Source organism: Esox lucius, chromosome 23, assembly GCF_011004845.1.
Source record: "Esox lucius isolate fEsoLuc1 chromosome 23, fEsoLuc1.pri, whole genome shotgun sequence".
NCBI lineage: Eukaryota > Metazoa > Chordata > Actinopteri > Esociformes > Esocidae > Esox > Esox lucius.
In genome coordinates this window covers 23,934,846-23,953,964 of record NC_047591.1, presented here as the reverse complement: position 1 = coordinate 23,953,964, position 19,119 = coordinate 23,934,846, and the positions used below count along the sequence as shown (strand labels likewise).

General features: G+C 42.4%; 3 protein-coding genes across 4 annotated transcripts; 2 read left to right on the top strand and 1 right to left on the bottom strand.

Annotated features, from left to right (window-relative positions):
* Window positions 1–625: 625 nt before the first annotated feature.
* LOC105020516 (UDP-glucuronosyltransferase 2C1) lies at window positions 626–5,916 on the bottom strand. Of its 2 annotated transcripts, none has more exons than XM_013140266.4 (6): window positions 5,145–5,916; window positions 2,902–3,050; window positions 2,647–2,778; window positions 2,220–2,307; window positions 1,820–2,039; window positions 626–1,403 (listed from the first exon to the last, which is right to left on the bottom strand). In XM_013140266.4, the coding sequence occupies exons 1-6, from the start codon at window positions 5,890–5,892 to the stop codon at window positions 1,121–1,123; spliced, it is 1,620 nt and encodes a 539-aa protein (XP_012995720.2). In that variant the 5' UTR covers window positions 5,893–5,916; the 3' UTR covers window positions 626–1,120. The 2 variants fall into 2 exon arrangements, with proteins under 2 accessions (XP_012995720.2, XP_012995721.1); XM_013140267.4 differs by lacking the exon at window positions 5,145–5,916 and adding an exon at window positions 3,693–4,531.
* A 308-nt stretch (window positions 5,917–6,224) lies between these two features.
* On the top strand, window positions 6,225–12,184 carry fktn (fukutin). The gene is made up of 9 exons (XM_010887607.4): window positions 6,225–7,399; window positions 7,677–7,733; window positions 7,883–8,083; window positions 8,431–8,708; window positions 8,837–8,969; window positions 9,359–9,488; window positions 9,827–9,960; window positions 10,182–10,306; window positions 11,323–12,184. The coding sequence occupies exons 1-9, from the start codon at window positions 7,298–7,300 to the stop codon at window positions 11,534–11,536; spliced, it is 1,374 nt and encodes a 457-aa protein (XP_010885909.1). The 5' UTR covers window positions 6,225–7,297; the 3' UTR covers window positions 11,537–12,184.
* On the top strand, window positions 11,699–19,111 carry LOC105020498 (UDP-glucuronosyltransferase 2C1-like). Its single transcript, XM_020042738.3, has 7 exons — window positions 11,699–11,770; window positions 13,534–14,266; window positions 15,580–15,728; window positions 15,983–16,114; window positions 17,150–17,237; window positions 18,159–18,378; window positions 18,711–19,111. The coding sequence occupies exons 1-7, from the start codon at window positions 11,738–11,740 to the stop codon at window positions 18,991–18,993; spliced, it is 1,638 nt and encodes a 545-aa protein (XP_019898297.2). The 5' UTR covers window positions 11,699–11,737; the 3' UTR covers window positions 18,994–19,111.
* Window positions 19,112–19,119: the final 8 nt, after the last annotated feature.

Below are 19,119 nucleotides of genomic sequence, written 5' to 3'. Positions count from 1 at the left end.
ATTGTGGCGCTGACAGCAATTTATAGGTCAAAGAGCTACCCTCGTTGAATGTAATATTACTTACTTGGTTAAACCACAGCTATTAGCTGTTTATAATTATTCTGTTTGGTCCGTGTCAATTAGTTTGCCATCCAAAGTAACAAGTATCTTTGCTAATATCTTTTGGTCTGTCTGTATTGAGGGAAAACAGCCTGTTGTACAATACCTCTTTTGGATCTGTGCTCTAGCTTTTTTAATAACTGTGATAACTGTCTCATCCAAAGTAAGTGCCTGGATGTTAGAAGATTCAAACATTTTGTGTAAGCTGAACAAAATTAAGTAACCATATTAAAATCACAGGGGAGCCAATCATGCCCCTTAGTTCTACCAGTTTATTTAGGAAATCAGAATCCTCGGGATTCAGGGATTGGATATTACACTCAAACAGGAATTTGTGCATGTTTAAAGGACTACGGCCTTTAGATTTAAAGGGAATCATAAAACTGACAAAAAGTAGTGAAAAGTAGTTCACTAGTCAGATTTGTGTCACTTTCAGCTGTCTGATCATTAGTAGTCTGGTTTGTCTATGCTAAATAAGTCTTTGCTTGCTGACAGATCAATGGTCCAGATTATAGGCCAACGATTATGAACTCTCAACAAACTAGTCCAACTCTCGGGCATCAACCATTATTTTATTTCCCAGATTTTGGATCATGTTGCCTTCGTGGAGGGTTGAAATAATATCTTATACCAAAAAAGTATAAAATAGAAATATACATAGAGAACCCTCTGCAAGTTTTTTTATTCAGTAAAAAAACACAATAATTTAATACACCATTCAACCAATCACTGCTTACATGGAATTGAAAAGACACGCATAATGAAAGATCGATAGGACACTTTACACATGGCATCATTACTGAGTCCAACTGAATACATGTAAGATAATCTACATGAAGACATTTGAGTCAACAGTACACAAGATACTATTATGGTATGGTGACAGTGACCAACATAACTTCACATCATTATGGTATGGTGGTGTATTCAAGGTGACATTGACCAACATAACATCAAATCAGTCGGGGGCGGGGGGGCGGGCATTAACATCCCGACATCACATCATTCCCTGCCAGGGAGGTCACTCAGTCTTCTGCCTCGCCTTAGCCTTTCTGAAGCACTTGCGGAGGAAGAAAGTACATGTTTTAACAGTGACAACAGTGATGAGACCCACTACAGACAGCAGGGCGGCTGCCACGTCCAGACAGTGGTACTGGTACCAGCTCAGGTTATGGGACTCCACTCTCAGGTGCTTGGCCCCCTTGTTGCGCATCACAAACTCAATCCAGAACACTGCAGTATCCAGGGGCTTCATTGGTTGGTCGTGGTGGATTCTGGACAGGCGCATCATGTTTTCTTTGTACCTGGTTAAAAGAGGAGCGGAGGCAGTTATTTGAATGCCATTCTGTCCAATCATACAACTCCTTGCCTTGTCCTTTTATCTAGATGTGGGACCAGGCTATGTCTAAACCCTCTATACATTTTGCTAATCTTATTAAACATGTCAAGCTTAACAGAACTAATCAAATATTCATTTTTACTGTTGCCTTGTACGTGTTTAGTAAATAGATGTAAAACATACATTTCTTCCATGACCTTATTCAATAAATATCAGGAAAGACCTCAAAGACATTACTTTGTTGAATATTGCCACTACACATGATACTTTTGAGATTTTCCCTTGCTGAAGTTTGCCAAAACACTGGTGATTGTTGGCTTTTAAAAATAAAGTGGAAGCCAACAGCAGGAAAACTCTGGGTTTTGTTGAAAATGAACGTACGTTGGATCGTTGATTACGCTGTTGAGTCCGTCCACCAGGTCTTGGGAGGTCATCTTATTGAAGTCCAACATGACAGCGGCTCCCTTGGTCTTCATGTGCATGATGTTGTCCGGCTGGTCGGCGAACAGAGGGACCCCTACCATAGGAACTCCATGGTAGATAGCTTCATACAGTCCATTGGTACCTCCATGAGTGATGAAAGCTTTGGTCTTTGGATGTCCTTTTAGACACAATGACAGAGGACAGTGTTGTAGTAGGGTGGATGTGGGATGTGCAGGACCCATAAAGCCTTTCAGAACATGAGTTTTGACCAATAAATATAACCTAGATCAGCACTTCTACTCTGACACACGTTGTGAATATATAGTAACTATTATAAAGAAATACACATTATTATTACCCAGTAAGTCATTCTGAGGAATCCAGTCATAAAGTCTTGTGTTGGGAGCCAGAGTCTCTGGTTTCACTCCAGCGTATCTCCACAGTACCTGTTGGAGAGAAACGAGAATCTGCATTGAACAGAATCATAACCAGAAAACAATGGAGAAGCACTACTGATGGCCAAAATGTCAGCAACAACATTTAGTTGAAACTTCCCAAATGAAACCAGTTGTCTATCTTGTATATTTGTATCCTTCACAATGATCAGATAAAGGTAAATTACTGCCTATGTGCCACCTGCCAAACAGCATCCTATTAAAATATTGACCACAACCACAGCTAAAAGGATTCAAGAACCACTGGGGATGTGATAGAAAATACCAAAATATAATGAGTATACGCTGCCATGCGACACAAAGCATAATAAAATATAGCACCAGACAAACCTTCTGTGGTATCTGTCCCAGTGCAGAAGCGATGGTGTTTCCTCTCTCTTTAGTTAGGTTCTTCACCATAGAACCCAGTGAAAATACCACAATTCCGTCATCTCCAGAACTCTGGACAAACTCCTCCATGGCCTGGAAAACAAACATAAAAACAATATTGGTGGAATTCTTTTGGGTTTCTTCTTTGGTTCTGATCAAAATATGTCACCATAAAGACGCTGTACATTAATTAAATATTTTTTTATTAATAAAGACCGCTGGAAGTGGCTTTGCAGGTTTGCAGTGAAGGCCTCCAACAAATTTGAAGTTTGGCAAGAAAGGTCGTGGATACTCAAAGTCCCAGTATGTTCGTATCAGCCAGATGTCAGCTTTGCCCATGATCTCACAGAACGTGGTGGGAGTCCCTGTGAAACGTTGACAGTAGAATTGGTTTGAATCTGTCCCATCTGTCCAATCTGCTCCTTCAGCAAAAAGCTCCCTATATTTTCCCACTATCCATGTTCATGCATGAAATAACACAAAATATATCTCAGCATAGAAAAGAGAACTGTAGAATTACAGGAAATTGCTTAAAAAAATCTCTTCACCAATGGAAAATGTATATAACAACAGGAAAGTAGCTTTAAAATTGCAAAATAATTCTCTCCCCCACATGAAGACAGAAAAACCTTGCGTAAAATGCACTCAAAATGATTGTATACAATGCAGAGGTGATAATGAAATGCTAAGATCTGAATTTAGAATGTCCTGCATACCTTTGACACAGTTCAATTAACAAAGAATTGATGTTATGAAACACTCACATAGATATTCAAATCAATTTCAATAGCTAATATCTAGATTGACACTCTAATAAAAGCACTTCAAATGGCACTCTCTGTAGAAGGGTTAGTCAAATGTAGTGCACTACTTTGAGAATAGGGTGCAATTTAAGACTAACATCAGCTGCATTTATTTTGAGATTCCCAATGTCCATCTGTAGACGGTCTACAGACGCTCATCATGTACTGTTGCAGGGTGAATTTGAATCTGCAGAATGAATTTACCTTTAATCTCACTGTAGTAAGAATTCACGGTAGTTAGGCAGTGCACATACATGAGGACATCATTGAAGAAATACATCGCGAAATTTTGGACCCGCTCAAAGAAACTCATTTGGTCTGTATATGCCAAAGGAGGGGACGGGACATAAGAGGAGGGCGCCGGCATCTGTCCACATTGTCGCTCAAGCACTAGGCCAAAGCTGAACCTAATGGACAGAACCAGAGGCAGGTCCAGGACATCTGCCAGTAAATCACTACACATGAGCATTGGATCGGCGAGGAGCACATCAAACTTGACCCGTCGAAGTGACTCCATCAGTGCCTGGTCCCGCAGTATGGCGTCACAGACGCTGAGCTGTATGACGTTCATCTTCTGCATCAGATCCCTGATCTCCAGGCCGATCTGCAGCACGGAGGCGTTCTGAGCATCATACATCCAGAATTCTATGAAGCGGTCGTTGACGGACTTCAGGTGCTGTCGGTCGAAGGGCACGTCGTACACATGGAAGTGGTACCTCTCCGATCTGGAGTAGTCAATGGAAGGGGAGGCGGTGCACACCAGCACCGTGACGTTGTGGTTCCTATCCACCAGCTCGTCTAGGATGGTGCGCATGTTCAGCCAGTGGCTGTGTTCCCCTGGGAAGACCAGCACATTACCGCCCTGCGTGAGCGGGTAGAGGTACAGCAGGAGGAGAGCCCCATACAGCAACGGACGCCTCACAGAAACCATCCTCAGGAGTGGAGTGGAGTCGGGGATGGCACGCAGCCTTCCGTTCCCAGTCAAACAGAGATACGCAAGGACGGCTCAGTGAGACTTTGTGTGTCCTGACTGTCACACGTCACAATGCAGCTCAATGGCACAGTTAAAACAGGGGGGGGTTTATGTAGTTTCAAAGTCTTATTGGTCAGAGGGTATTGTGATAAGGAACAAAGTTGTGTAATCGTGCATTAAACTTGTATGTACTACATACTGTACGACTGTGAAATATACCTTGTCATCCAGATTTATTGGCCCTCTCGGTAAAGGTGACCAAAAAATACAATCATTGTTTTTGTTGTTTATCAGCTTAAATTTACACACCGATTATGATAAATCCAACCTTAAATGTAGATACATTTGTTTAAAGAAAAAAAAGTAATTATATAATACATATTTTTCTTTAAAACATATGCCACAATTATTGGCACACCTAGAAATTCACTCAAACCAAATGCAATATAAGTATCTTCTCATTTATATATATTTTTGTCAAGTTCATCTTGTCAATAGGAACTCAAGTGGTAATCCGTGACATCCTGTTTCACTGGGCTATAATTATGAGAGGACTCACATGCCAATCTACCTTCATCTATCAGCAAGGTGAGAGAATGCACAAATGAAATAAGGCAATGTGTAGAATTTCAAAAGTATGGAAATCACTATGGAAATTAAATATAATTTAGTCTAATGCTTACCAAGAACCTCAGTGATAAATCCATTCCATTTAGTCTCTGCCACAATCTTGAACAAGATGTCTTGAGATATATAAAACAGAGTGTTTTTCACCCGCTGAGCAAATGTCATTTTATCAGTGTATGCAAACCCAATGCCTGGTACATAAGATGGGGGTGATGGGAGCTGACCACAGAGTCTCTCCATGGTGTTACCAAAAGAGAAACGCATTGAGAGAATGAATGGTAGGCCCAGAGTCTCTGCAAGGAGCTCTCCTCCTACACTCATGGGGTCACTCAGAAGAACATCATACCGGTCAGTCCTCAGTCTCTCCAGCAGCTCTGCGTTGGAGAACAATGCATTACATACTTCTTGGTTCTGCCTCACACCAATATCTATCATATCCTTGACCCTCAGTGTTGCCTGGATTAAATTGTCGTTGGGCATATCGTATGTCCAGTACTTCAGCATCTCATCCAGATTCTGCTGCACTGCCTGTCTAGTGAAGTTAACCTGGAGGACTTCAAAACGGTAGTTGCCTGGAGCGAGGGAGCTGTTGCTGACGGTCGATGTTGCTGAGTGGGTGATCACTGTGATCTCGTGGCCCCTCTGTGACAGCTCCTCCACTATGGTCTTCATGTTGAGCCAGTGGCTGTATTCTCCTGGCCAGATCAGCACCTTGCCCCCGGACACACACAGAAAGGAGCAGAGCAGAAGCAGGCCCAGTGCAGGTAGCAGAGGCCCCAACACAGCCTTCCGTACAGCAGCCATGAGAAAATGAAACACAGACTGACTGAAATAGGAGACTAGTGAACAATCAGCTACCAGTGTTCCAAATTAAACCCTAGTCCCTATATAGCACTGTTCATTAGACATGGTGGTTCACTAAGTAGTGCACTAAGCCATTGGCTCCATTTGGAGTAGGCATGGTCTGAAGACTTGTCACATGCTCTGAGGCAATCCCACTGGCAAACTGCCAGCAATATCAGGATTGCAAAACTACCCCCTTTCAGGATTATTTGAAGAAGTGGACTTGAAACGATGGTTAGATTTTCAGTTAAACTGTGACAGACTAATGTAAAAAGTTTTTAATTGCGTTGCCTTGAAATACAATAAAACATAGGGATAAATATTGTGGCGTGGTGGTCATGAGCGAGGGAGACATGACCACGGGGGCAAAGGACGTTGGATAGTGAACTCGAGGAGAGGCTCGAAACCTTAAAGAAGCAGTGCCATGCACGGCAGGAACATTCGAGAGGCAGCTAGGATGGCCAGCCCCACCCCTCCACACCTGCCTCTCATCAAGAGGTTATACAGGGCTTTTATTTAGGAATCTGAAATTTTAGACATGGTCTCAGATCTGTCAATACTCTTGTCAACTCAATTGCTGAGATCCATTAACTTTGTGTTTGATTTTTAAGACTTTTTACACCTGAGCTAATTTAAGAGTGACTTATCCAAATGTAATATTTCATTTTTGTATTGTTAATGTATCATTTCATTTTCACAATAATAACAGAAATCCTTTAAAGGTTTGAGGAATGGGGTGTTCATGTGTGGAAAAATCCAAAGCGCTAGTAATGACACACTGTACAACATCAGACCCCCACCCAACGTCAGCCCTCCACTCCTAAAGAACGTGACTTCTTTAGGAGTGATGGTCTAAAGGTGAACTGGCTGGAGTTTAGGAGTCACCCCGATTTCGCCGGACCCCCACAAAATGCAATGTGTATTCCAGCCCAGCAGATGGCGATCTAACTTCACAGTGACTGATGGTGAGCTGTCATGAAAGAAGACTTCAGGTTGTTTAGCTTTTTTTTATGCACATTGAGAGAAAGACATACCAGGGAGACTCATAAACACATACTGGCCATTTATTAATGTTCATTTTATTACTAAAGTTATCCAATTGGCTGGCATTTTAATCAGTGTTTTATAGTTGTGAGGCTCCTTTGTTGAGATCAGTAGCCAGCAAAACGTTAGCTTCTTATGGACCAGTGGGAAACCACTGTCAACTGAGCGTGCGCCTCTCCTAGCTACCGTAGCTAGTACTGTATCCCGGTCATCTAACGAACATGGTTAGTGGACCACCCAAGCCACAGCAACGCGGCGACTGCTCCTTCACAGAAGACTTCGTTAGCTGTACTGTGTCAGCGTAGCCAAAGCAGCAGGGCTGATGCCTCGTATTAACAAAACAGCAGTCCTAGCCCTCCTTACAGCAACCAGCTCTATATTCCTGCTCTTCCAGCTTTATTACTACAGACAGCATGTCTCCCAGGTCAGTTGAACAATGAGTTTGCTTTAAATGTTCATGCATTAATATTGTTCGAATATTCCTTTTAATTTCCCATACAAACTGGAAGTGTGTGTACTGTTTTTTTCTGTTTTATTATCTTAAGGATAGGATTTGCCTCAGAGTTAGGGTTACATTAAAACATTAGGTTTAGGATTTAGGGTTAGGTTAAGTTGAGACATAAAGATTAGGATTAGAGTTCCATTTCTTTATGATACTTTGAAAGTGTCTGTGGTAACTGAATGTTTTAATCTTGTTTTAGAATGGACCACATATCTTTGGTCGAACAGTACATCTATCTGGAAAGGATACTCAATGGGTGAGGAGTATATAACATGATTATTTCTCCATCGTGATGTGCCAGTAATCCATAGGTAGAATGTGTGTTAGGTTATTAATAGCCTTCCTATTAGAATAAACAGCTCATCTGAACCGTCTGTTTTTTTTTTACCCGGTCTACCACAACAGAAGGTGGTGAAGAAGTTCATGGGCCTGGTCCATAAGTACAACCTGCCAGTGTTCCTGGTGGACACAGCCTCTCTAAGCATCCTGTCTCAGGGGTCGATGCTGCTGAAGGACAGTCTGGTCAAAGAGCCTCACTGTTCCTTCCTCTGCACAAACCGAGACTTTGTGACCTTCGCCCTGCTTGGCAACCTCTGGAAATATGATGTAAGGATGACATTTTATTTGACTCTTATTTTACCAGATAGGTTGCCTGAAAGCACACTCTAGTTTAAGGCCTACCTAATGCCAACTAATTGGGAATTTTTTTTTCTGTCTCAGGTTTTAAGAACCCCTAGTTAAATTATTCTACATTCTGTTTATCAAGAGGCTGATGATATCTTCTACCTAAGTTAACTTTAATGTTAGTATAGCATTGCTTTTAGTGGGAGAAGTGAAACTGTAAGTTGTTTCTCAAAGTGGGCCTTGGCTATGTTGTGATATGTTTTTAGATTGTAATGTGGTTCATAATTCCCCTGGGGTGTTTGTATTGGTCTGTCTGTTACTGTGATCAGGCTGGTCTGGTATCTGCAGCTGAAGAGAAGGGCTTTGAATTGTTAGAGGTGCGAGGCAAAGACCCCCGATTGGTCAGCATGGACGACCTATCGGGAAACGAGATCCCGCTTCACTTCCTGTTCCGTCTCGATGGTTACGTGGTTCATGCGGTGGTTCTGTACGAGCGCAGCGGGAACTACCTGTGGCATGGCCTCCTGCGGCTTAAACCAAATATGGACCGCAAGTTTGCCCCGTTCAGAAAGTTGGACTACGGCCAGAACGCCGGAGCCTATGACAGGTAGACATCAGGTCCTTCTCATTGGTGCAGAAAGTGGCAAATGGTAAATTCAAAACAGTTTGCAATCAAAACCAAGTGCTTCTTACTGGGTATCTTTAAGTCATTTCCACGAGGTCTTTTTGCGTCAGGCCGGAGCTGGTGCTGACGACACTGGACGGGCTGGATGTACGGATCCCCAGGAACATCACCGGATTCCTGACTGAATATTCACAGGCTCGTTTCTTGGAGTGCCGGTACCGGGAGGCACGCTCCTTCTTTCAGGTTTCATGTCTCACTATTCCCTGTATAGTACACTGCTCTTGACCAGGTTAAGATGCTGGGCCAAATGCTGACTTGGGGTGCACCAGAGATACTGTGTCCAAACCTTCTAGGTATCTGAAGGCCACTGTTTAGTTTTACCAGTGTAGATCCTGGCTGGTGAATCATCTTGCCTTGATTCTGAAGCAGTACCAGTATGACAGGGTCTATGGTTCTAACTGTGGATTAGTGTGCTAATCATCTCAGTGCTTACATTTGAGTAATTTAGCAGTTGATCTCATCCTGAGTGACAGTTAGTGAATTCACCTCAGCTAGATGAGACAACCACACACCCAGTAAGTCCGTCATCCGTCCACACCTGAAGTAGCCATTGTTCCGTGTTGTCGGAGAAGCTGTATCCGGATGATGTGTCTCCTGAGGCCATGGACTTCAGGATGAAAGCCAAGGCTCTCCTTCACCTGGCTGCCAGAACCCTCACCAAGCTGCATGTCCCCTTCTGGCTGAGCAGTGGCACCTGCCTGGGTAAGACATAACACAACGTAACCCTTACATTAACGCTACGTATCCATACATAACTTGTACACTAACCCTAGTCATAACCCTGCATACATAACTATTACACTAATTGAGCTGTGATCCCTTCTTGCTGAGCAATGTTTTTGTGGTGCTAACCCTAAACTTCACTATGACCTCTCTTTTCCTTCCTTCCTCTTCAACATTACAATGCCTCCATCTTATTGAACATTAACAGTGTCACTCTAAACTGATTCATATCTTAATCCCAGTGGTTTCTGCCAGTGGCATTATTCAGTCTGGCCAGTTCATCTTACTGTATTACTGACTGTGACTCTCCTCGCCAGGCTGGTTCCGGCAGTGCAGTATCATTCCCTACAGTAAAGATGTGGACCTGGGCATCTGGATCAAGGACTACAGACCTGACATCACACAGGCTTTTCAAAAGGCTGGCCTTCCATTAAAACACAAGTTTGGAAAGGTACAGTAGGTTTTTAGCAGACAGAATGGTTATTATGCGGTCTCCTGTTCCTTTGTGATATGAAATATATTTTCAGATCCTAGAAGAGAGACTAATAGACATGTTCTGCTTTGGTATTTTAGTCAGGTGGAATGTTGCGATGCTCTGCTGTGAATCCCTGTGTAATGCATTACTTCTGACTAGAGGCTTACCTTTGACCAATGTGTTATATCTTTGTTCAGGTGGAGGATAGCCTGGAACTGTCCTTCCAGGGCCTTGATGTTAAACTGGACATTTTCTTCTTCTATGAGGAGACTGACATCGTTTGGAATGGTGGCACCCAGGTTAAAAGTGGGAAGAAATTCAAGTAAATATCTGATTGTACAGAAGAGTATTCTACAGCTTTCCTATTCCTTAATGATCCACAAATGACATGACTAATTCAGTTGATTGACCTTTAAATACACCAGAGGTTAGCAGCCAGACAGCTAGACACTTTAATATATTAACAGCAGTATGTTGGTAGTAGTTACTAACCAGAGGTCAGCAGTAATTCTCCTCCTGCCTGTTAAAACTGCATGTGGACTGATATACAGTATGTAGATGATATAATGCAGAGATGTGTTGATACACAGTATGTAGATGATATAATGCAGAGATGTGTTGATATACAGTATGTAGATGATATAATGCAGAGATGTGTTGATATACAGTATGTAGATGATATAATGCAGAGATGTGTTGATACACAGTATGTAGATGATATAATGCAGAGATGTGTTGATATACAGTATGTAGATGATATAATGCAGAGATGTGTTGATATACAGTATGTAGATGATATAATGCAGAGATGTGTTGATACACAGTATGTAGATGATATAATGCAGAGATGTGTTGATACACAGTATGTAGATGATATAATGCAGAGATGTGTTGATATACAGTATGTAGATGATATAATGCAGAGATGTGTTGATATACAGTATGTAGATGATATAATGCAGAGATGTGTTGATATACAGTATGTAGATGATATAATGCAGAGATGTGTTGATACACAGTATGTAGATGATATAATGCAGAGATGTGTTGATACACAGTATGTAGATGATATAATGCAGAGATGTGTTGATATACAGTATGTAGATGATATAATGCAGAGATGTGTTGATATACAGTATGTAGATGATATAATGCAGAGATGTGTTGATACACAGTATGTAGATGATATAATGCAGAGATGTGTTGATACACAGTATGTAGATGATATAATGCAGAGATGTGTTGATACACAGTATGTAGATGATATAATGCAGAGATGTTTCCAGATCCATTGGATAATGACAGAGTTAATAACCAGGGGTACCCTCTGCCCGTTAGGTATGTGTTCCCTCCGTTCTCCCTCTGTTGGGCGGAGCTGATGGACCTGAAGGTGCGTGTGCCCTGTGAGACGGTGGACTATATCATCGCCAACTACGGCCCCACCTGGGACACACCTGTCAAGACCTGGGACTGGAAGAGCTCTCCGCCCAACGTCCAGGAGAACGGCGTTTGGCCTGTCCAGGAATGGGATGAGGTCATCCAGGTGTACTGAATACAGAAGTAGTTACATTACTCCTTGAATACACTGTAAACGAGTGCCCTCCATCTGAAGACTCAATTCAAAGTGTGCACTTTACTGGAGTCTGCTACCATGGAGTGTACCCGGCCTGGGTACTGGGTGACCTTCACGTAGCTGAAAACTGAAGAAAATAAACTGAAACAGAGAGTGACAAGCTGAACTATCCAGTTAGAAATGACAATAACAACTGTAAAGACAGTTGATAAGGTAGGGATAACTGGTGTCCTGTCACACTATATCACTTCTCTAATTTCATGTCTTTCAAGTCATTTAGCAAACCACTTATCTACAGTGACTAATACTACGAGTTGCATAAATCTTCATTCTTTGGAATTAAGAAACATTCTGATGATGTATTATTTGTGCTCCTGGTTTGAAATACTGTATTATGTTTACTAAGACATCTCGTTACCATGTTGAAGAGCTGCTGATATTACTTACTACTGAAATGCATGTGTCATTAAGATGGGTAGGCTCTGGCCCCTGAGTATACCCATGTCCTGGGTAACCTCTGTGGGGTTCCCAGCAAGCAGATACTTTCTTTTTTATGATGTAATACCATCATCATACATCACAACCTTTAACATATTAACATCAATAAATATATAATTAATATGACAACTTAAGAAAACACTGAAAAATACATAATCTTCAGTACATACTCTACATGGTATGTAACAAGGGAATATCTTTCACTTCACATGAATGCTTGAATTCTAGGCAACTTAAAAAATGTACATTAAAGTACATTTAATGTACACAATTAACTTCAATCTCCTGCATTTATTCGATTTGAAGATCTACTTGACGCTTCAATTTGACGCTTTCTGTGTAGAGCATACTGATGCAGTCAATACCACACGCCTATCTGCTTCCACTTGTAGGTTTCTATGGATAAACCAGGTCGTTCTCATCCACGAAACCCCCCAAATTACTCCAAAGGGATTTAGCTGGCGCAGCCCCTGTGCTGATGGCTGGGTTTTTCAGTCATGATAACGTTAAATTCTCCCGTTCCAGTAACATTAGCTTAATATTTTCGTGTGAGCTAAGACGTGTCTTAGAAAGGTTACGCTGCTAGTCAGGCTACCTTTTAACGGACGATATTCTCAAGTGAGGGGATGGAATTACTTCATTTAATCACTTTGTAGTAGCCTATTATTTGTCTCACCTCTCATATAAATAATGTTCTGTGTTTCTATAAAACGTTTCCGACCTACAAACTAATAATCGCAAGCCAACCCTTGAAATAGTGATTTATTTGTGGTTTACCAGCGCGAAAGTGATTATGTGTATAGATTGCCAGAGTCATTAAAATAGATCACTGAGATAATCTATAGCAGGAGCATGTCATGCTCAGCAATGGTACGTTTCCGGTGTTAGGGGACCTTTACCTGGTTTTCAAGTCGAGTGAGTATTACATTGTATGACATTTATTACATTTTACAGCTTAGATTTCATGAAAAGCTTTGATTTAATGAAGTCAGAGCAGGCTACATGGCTCTGCTCTGTCTAGCTTATACCTCGTGTTTTCTGTGCTACACCAAATGTAACCTGTTGCTATGACCAACTATTATTGCATGTTGTGGTTCTGGGCAACTTCATAAAAATCATTTTACATCAAATGAATCTGTATAAGGTAAACCAAAGATCTAACAGGCATTTTGAAGGCAACCTCTTAAACATGTTTTTCTTTAAAAAAAAAAAAAACCTAAGGAAGAGATTATGCAATCCTGATGTTGTCGACAGTCTGCCAATAGCGTTGCTTCAAGAGCACGTGACAGGTCTTTGCAATATCCTTGAAGTCCCACATAGCACCCTATTAACTATATAGTGCACTACTTTTGATTGGCTCTGGTTAAATAAAGTGTACTAAATATGGGCCGGGGTGTATTTAGGACAGAAGCATCTATTCTCTAGTCTCCTATTTCAGTCAGTCTGTGTTTCATTTTCTCATGGCTGCTGTACGGAAGGCTGTGTTGGGGCCTCTGCTACCTGCGCTGGGGCTGCTCCTGCTCTGCTCCTTTCTGTGTGTGTCCGGGGGCAAGGTGCTGATCTGGCCAGGAGAATACAGCCACTGGCTCAACATGAAGACCATAGTGGAGGAGCTGTCACAGAGGGGCCACGAGATCACAGTGATCACCCACTCAGCCACACCGTCCGTCAGCAACAGCTCCCTCGCTCCAGGCAACTACCGTTTTGAAGTCCTCCAGGTTAACTTCACTAGACAGGATGTGCAGCAGAATGTGGATGAGATGCTGAAGTACTGGACATATGATATGCCCAATGACAATTTAATCCAGGCAACACTGAGGATTAAGGCTATTATAGATACTGGTGTGAGACATAATCAAGAAGTATGTAATGCATTGTTCTCCAACGCAGAGCTGCTGGAGAGACTGAGGACTGACCGGTATGATGTTCTGCTGAGTGACCCCATGATGAGTGTAGGAGGAGAGCTCCTTGCAGAGACTCTGGGCCTACCATTCATTCTCTCAATGCGTTTCTCTTTTGCTAACACCATAGAGAGACTCTGTGGTCAGCTCCCATCACCCCCATCTTATGTGCCAGGCATTGGGTTTGCATACACTGATAAAATGACATTTGCTCAGCGGCTGAAAAACATTCTGTTTTGTATATCTCAAGACATCTTGTTTAAGATCGTATCTGTGACAAAATGGGATGGATTATTCACTGAGGTTCTTGGTAAGCAATAGGCTGTATTGTATTTAGGGTGTGGTAGTGATACCTAAACAGTGGTGGCCCCATGTCAGAGTATAGTTTTGGTCTGTTCATGCACTGACATGTTGGAGCATCAGCAGTTCAAAACTTATACAGCCAAGTGTCTTTTTAGTAGTGTTTTGTTTTTACTTTTAATTTCCACCAATTGTGTTAATGAGAATTTGCGGGGATGACAGATGTCCTACTGGAACTGAGATGGTGATAGACACGTTTCCCGCTAGGAAAATATATTTTTTCATAGTCGTATGTTGTTGATAACATAGTTTTTTTATATTCGCTTTTTAAGTCGCTGTGGTTAAGTGTCTGCTAAATGACTAACATGTTATGCAGGTTTTCAAGATTATTCAACTGTGTTCCTTATCCTAATAGCCTCTGATCAATAAGACCTTGTAGCTACACAAAACCCTCCCTCTTTAACAGTGTCGCTAAGCAACACTGACATATGAACGGTAAAACCTTCTGGTGCGTAAAACCTTGGGACTTCTTCTCTGGGCAGTGCACAGATAGACAACTTTGGCCTCAATCTATATCTTTCTTCATTCTGCTTATCTTTTCATTGAACAAATAGAAAAGGTCCGACACACCTTAGGTGAAGTTCATTGAACTCTTTTTGGGGTGTGTCAGATTTGAGATTATTCAACCTACATCCAGACTGAAGCACTACTCGGTCGCGTGTACACTCAATAAACACTATGCAGCATGCTTTTTCAAAAAAAGCAAACAGTATCGATCCATTGCTTTAAATTTGCAGGATATTTCAGACCAGTTGTGTTTTCCAGTGTTTCCCTTGCGTTCAATTTACCATGGAGCTGCAACATGGCAAAACCATAGCTGCCACAGCAAGAAAACAATTTCACATTTGTATCTTTTTGCTGGACACATATTTCATTTTCTTGGTATATAGATTATCTGTTGCGTTACAACACTTCTTAATTGGATTGAACGCTCAAGTGCATTCTGATCGGGTGATTGGCCATCCAAGAGCATTCCAGTCATTGGTTGATTTAGTAGTGTTTGGGGTCATTGATCCACTGCACGGAGAAGTGTTGTCCAATCAGTCTTTTGGCATTTGGTTGGATCTGAGCAGACAAAATGTATATGTACACTTCAGAATTAATCTTGCTGCTGCTGTCAGCAATTACATCATCAATGAAGACAAGTGAGCCAGTTCCACTGGCAGCTGTACATGCAATTCTTATTATACAGGTAAGTCGTTTTGCCACTTTCTTTTTTTCTCCACACTTAATGGTTCTAATTCTATTGTCAATGTTTATCAGGGACTCCGACCACATTATGTGAAATCCTGGGCAAGGCTGACATGTGGTTGATACGAACCTACTGGGACTTTGAGTATCCACGACCTTTGCTACCAAACTTCAAATTTGTGGGAGGCCTTCACTGCAAACCTGCAAAGCCACTGCCAGAGGTAAGGCTATTGCTTATTCCTTGAACTACTTTTTCACCAGAACTTGCCTATGGAAGTCATTCATGAATTGCATAGCATATTGTGTGTTGGTTGCAGTATTTGCCACTCTAAAACCTCCTGGAAAATGTTTGTAATATACCATTCTTATAAGTTTTAAATGACTAAGTTACGTCTGAAAAAAAGCCTGGGGATGAACTCCTATACAAAATGATTGGAACTCTAACTTATTGGATATCTATGTTATTGCTTTCCAGCCCATTGAGGAGTTTGTTCAGAGTTCAGGAGATGACGGGATTGTGGTATTTTCACTGGGTTCCATGGTGAAGAACCTAACTAAAGAGAAAGGAAACACCATCGCTTCTGCATTGGGACAGATACCACAGAAGGTCCATATGGTTCAATATTTTATTAGGTTTTGTCCCAAATGGCACCATATTTGCAAAAAACTGTGCACCTTTTAATAATATTTGAAATGAGGTGCAATTATCCGAGGCCATGGTCCTCAGTCGGAAAAGGGTGGCTTGCCCACTTCAGGTTGGTGGAGAGTGCCTGCCTCAAGTGGAGGAGTTTAAGTATCTAGGGGTCTTGTTCACGAGTGAGGGAAGGATGGAACGGGAGATTGACAGACGGATCGGTGCAGCTTCTGCAGTAATGCGGTTGATGTATCGGTCTGTCGTGGGGAAGAAATAGCTGAGCCGCAAGGCGAAGCTCTCGATTTACTGGTCAATCTACGTTCCTACTCTCACCTATGATCATGAGCTTTGGGTCATGACCGAAAGGACAAGATCCCGGATACAGGCGGCCGAAATGAGCTTTCTCCGCAGGGTGGCTGTGCGATCCCTTAGAGATAGGGTGAGAAGCTCGGTCACCCGGGAGGAGCTCAGAGTAGAGCCGCTGCTCCTCCACATCGAGAGGGGTCAGCTGAGGTGGCTTGGGCATCTGTTCCGGTCCCGTCCCACCGGGAGGAGACCCCGGGGAAGACCTAGGACACGCTGGAGGAACTATGTCTCCCGGCTGGCCTGGGAACGCCTCGGTGTCCCCCCGGAAGAGCTGGAGGAAGTGTGTAGGGAGAGGGAAGTCTGGGCATCTCTGCTTAGACTGCTGCCCCCGCGACCCAGCCCCGGATAAGCGGATGAAAATGATGATGATGATGATGGGGTTTGGGACAATTTGGGACTTTGCAGTTGGTGTTTTTCCGTGTGACAATTGGTTTTGTTACAACTGAAACTAAGGCATACTCATACCACTCAATCTGATCATACAGTTGCTGGATAAAAATATACGTGGTACTGTAGTTTATTGTTTGCTTTTCTTAAAGGGCGAAGATTTCAATTTGACCATCAGTGCTTCTTAAAAATGTCTTCTGTTTGTGATTATGTTAATTTGAGAAACTCGTTCTCAGTCCTGTTTCTCTCCAACAGGTACTGTGGAGATACACTGGAGTGAAACCAGAGACTCTGGCTCCCAACACAAGACTTTATGACTGGATTCCACAGAATGACTTACTGGGTAATAATAATGATGTGTATTTCTTTAAAAATGTGATTACAAAAGTAATTGTGAAGGAACGGAGTAGCATAGGAGATCTTGAGTAGGCTGAACACATGGCAGATGTTGGTGTTCTGGATAAGTTGCTGGTTGTTGATCGGTCCAGTCACCAGTGAGGTGCAATGGTCTGGATGTGAGATGACAACTGTCTGGAGTAGGACTCCCTGGTGAGGTAAAGTTGTACTTGTGGGCTGGGGTATTGGGTCCTTGACATTGCTGTGGAACATTGTCAGGCATTGTGTCTCATAAATGTGAAGGTGTTCTCGATGGTGCACCTGTTGTATTTTTGAAGAACACAGGTGGAATGCCAAAACTCTTCGCTGTTGCGCCCTCGACAACACTAGTGATGTGGGTAGTCAATGACAATTCCAACTCCAAGGAACTTAAGACCACTGCTATTCTCTACTGCAGCCCTGCTGATGTCGACTGGGGTGTGTTTCCTCTGCTTCCTGATGTCAACAGTCATCATCTTTGTTTAGCTGACATTGAGGGAGAGGTTAAGTCATGGGTCAACACAGAGTAAAGTAGAGGGCTGAGGACACACCCCTGAGTGGGCCCTAGGGTTAAGACTCAGTGATGAGGAGGTTTCTTTGCCAGTCCTCACAGCCTCAGGTCTGTTCGGCAGAACTTCCTATATCCAGTTTAGCAACTAGCAACTTAATAGAATTATCGGATAAAAAAGTGTTTAATTTAAAAGGTTTTGAGTGTTTTTTGCAGGATGCTCTCTTTACAACTTTAGAGAGCACCCCCCCCCCTTCAGTTCTTGGAACCAATCTTTAGTCACCACTCTTATTCTGTCTTATTAAGTCTTTTTGTCCATTGTTCCTACAGGTGCCAAACAGTGTACAACCTTGTTCTCTTTCATTGTTTTGTATCTAAAAGGACATCCAAAGACCAAAGCCTTCATCTCTCATGGGGGGACCAATGGACTGTATGAAGCTATCTACCATGGAGTTCCTGTGGTGGGCATCCCTCTTTTCGGTGACCAGCCAGACAACATCATGCACATGAAGACCAAGGGAGCTGCAGTCATGATTGATCTAAATGAGATGACCTCCCAAGACCTGGTGGACGGACTCAACAGCGTAATCAACGACCCAACGTAAGTCTGCTGATTCAACAGATGTATTGTGCACCTTCAATGTGACAGTCCATTTCTTCACGCTCTGATTGGTTTATTTGAAGTCCAACAAGCTGGGTCAATAAGGTATTTCTAGAAATGACTGTCATGGAGGAAATAATCATGTTGTATTATTTCTGTCAACCCTCATTTGCAAAGGGGAATAGGAATTGCGTAATGTACCGATTGCTTTACACATAGCCTGGTCAATAAATATGGAGTGCCAAGGAGTAGGTTTGATACTCTAGCACAGAGTGGCAAGGTACCAAAGACAGAGCAATTTAAATACATGCCTCCATTACACTTTTAACCAGGTACAAAGAAAACATGATGCGCCTGTCCAGAATCCACCACGACCAACCAATGACGCCCCTGGATACTGCAGTGTTCTGGATTGAGTTTGTGATGCGCAACAAGGGGGCCAAGCACCTGAGAGTGGAGTCCCATAACCTGAGCTGGTACCAGTACCACTGTCTGGACGTGGCAGCCGCCCTGCTGTCTGTAGTGGGTCTCATCACTGTTGTCACTGTTAAAACATGTACTTTCTTCCTCCGCAAGTGCTTCAGAAAGGCTAAGGCGAGGCAGAAGACTGAGTGACCTCCCTGGCTGGGAAAGATGTAGTGTTAGGTATTGCAGTTTGGGAAGAATACTCCTTTACCCTAATTGCATTCATGTTTATCATGGCCAAAATAAATCATTTATTTTAAATAACTGTCATGATGT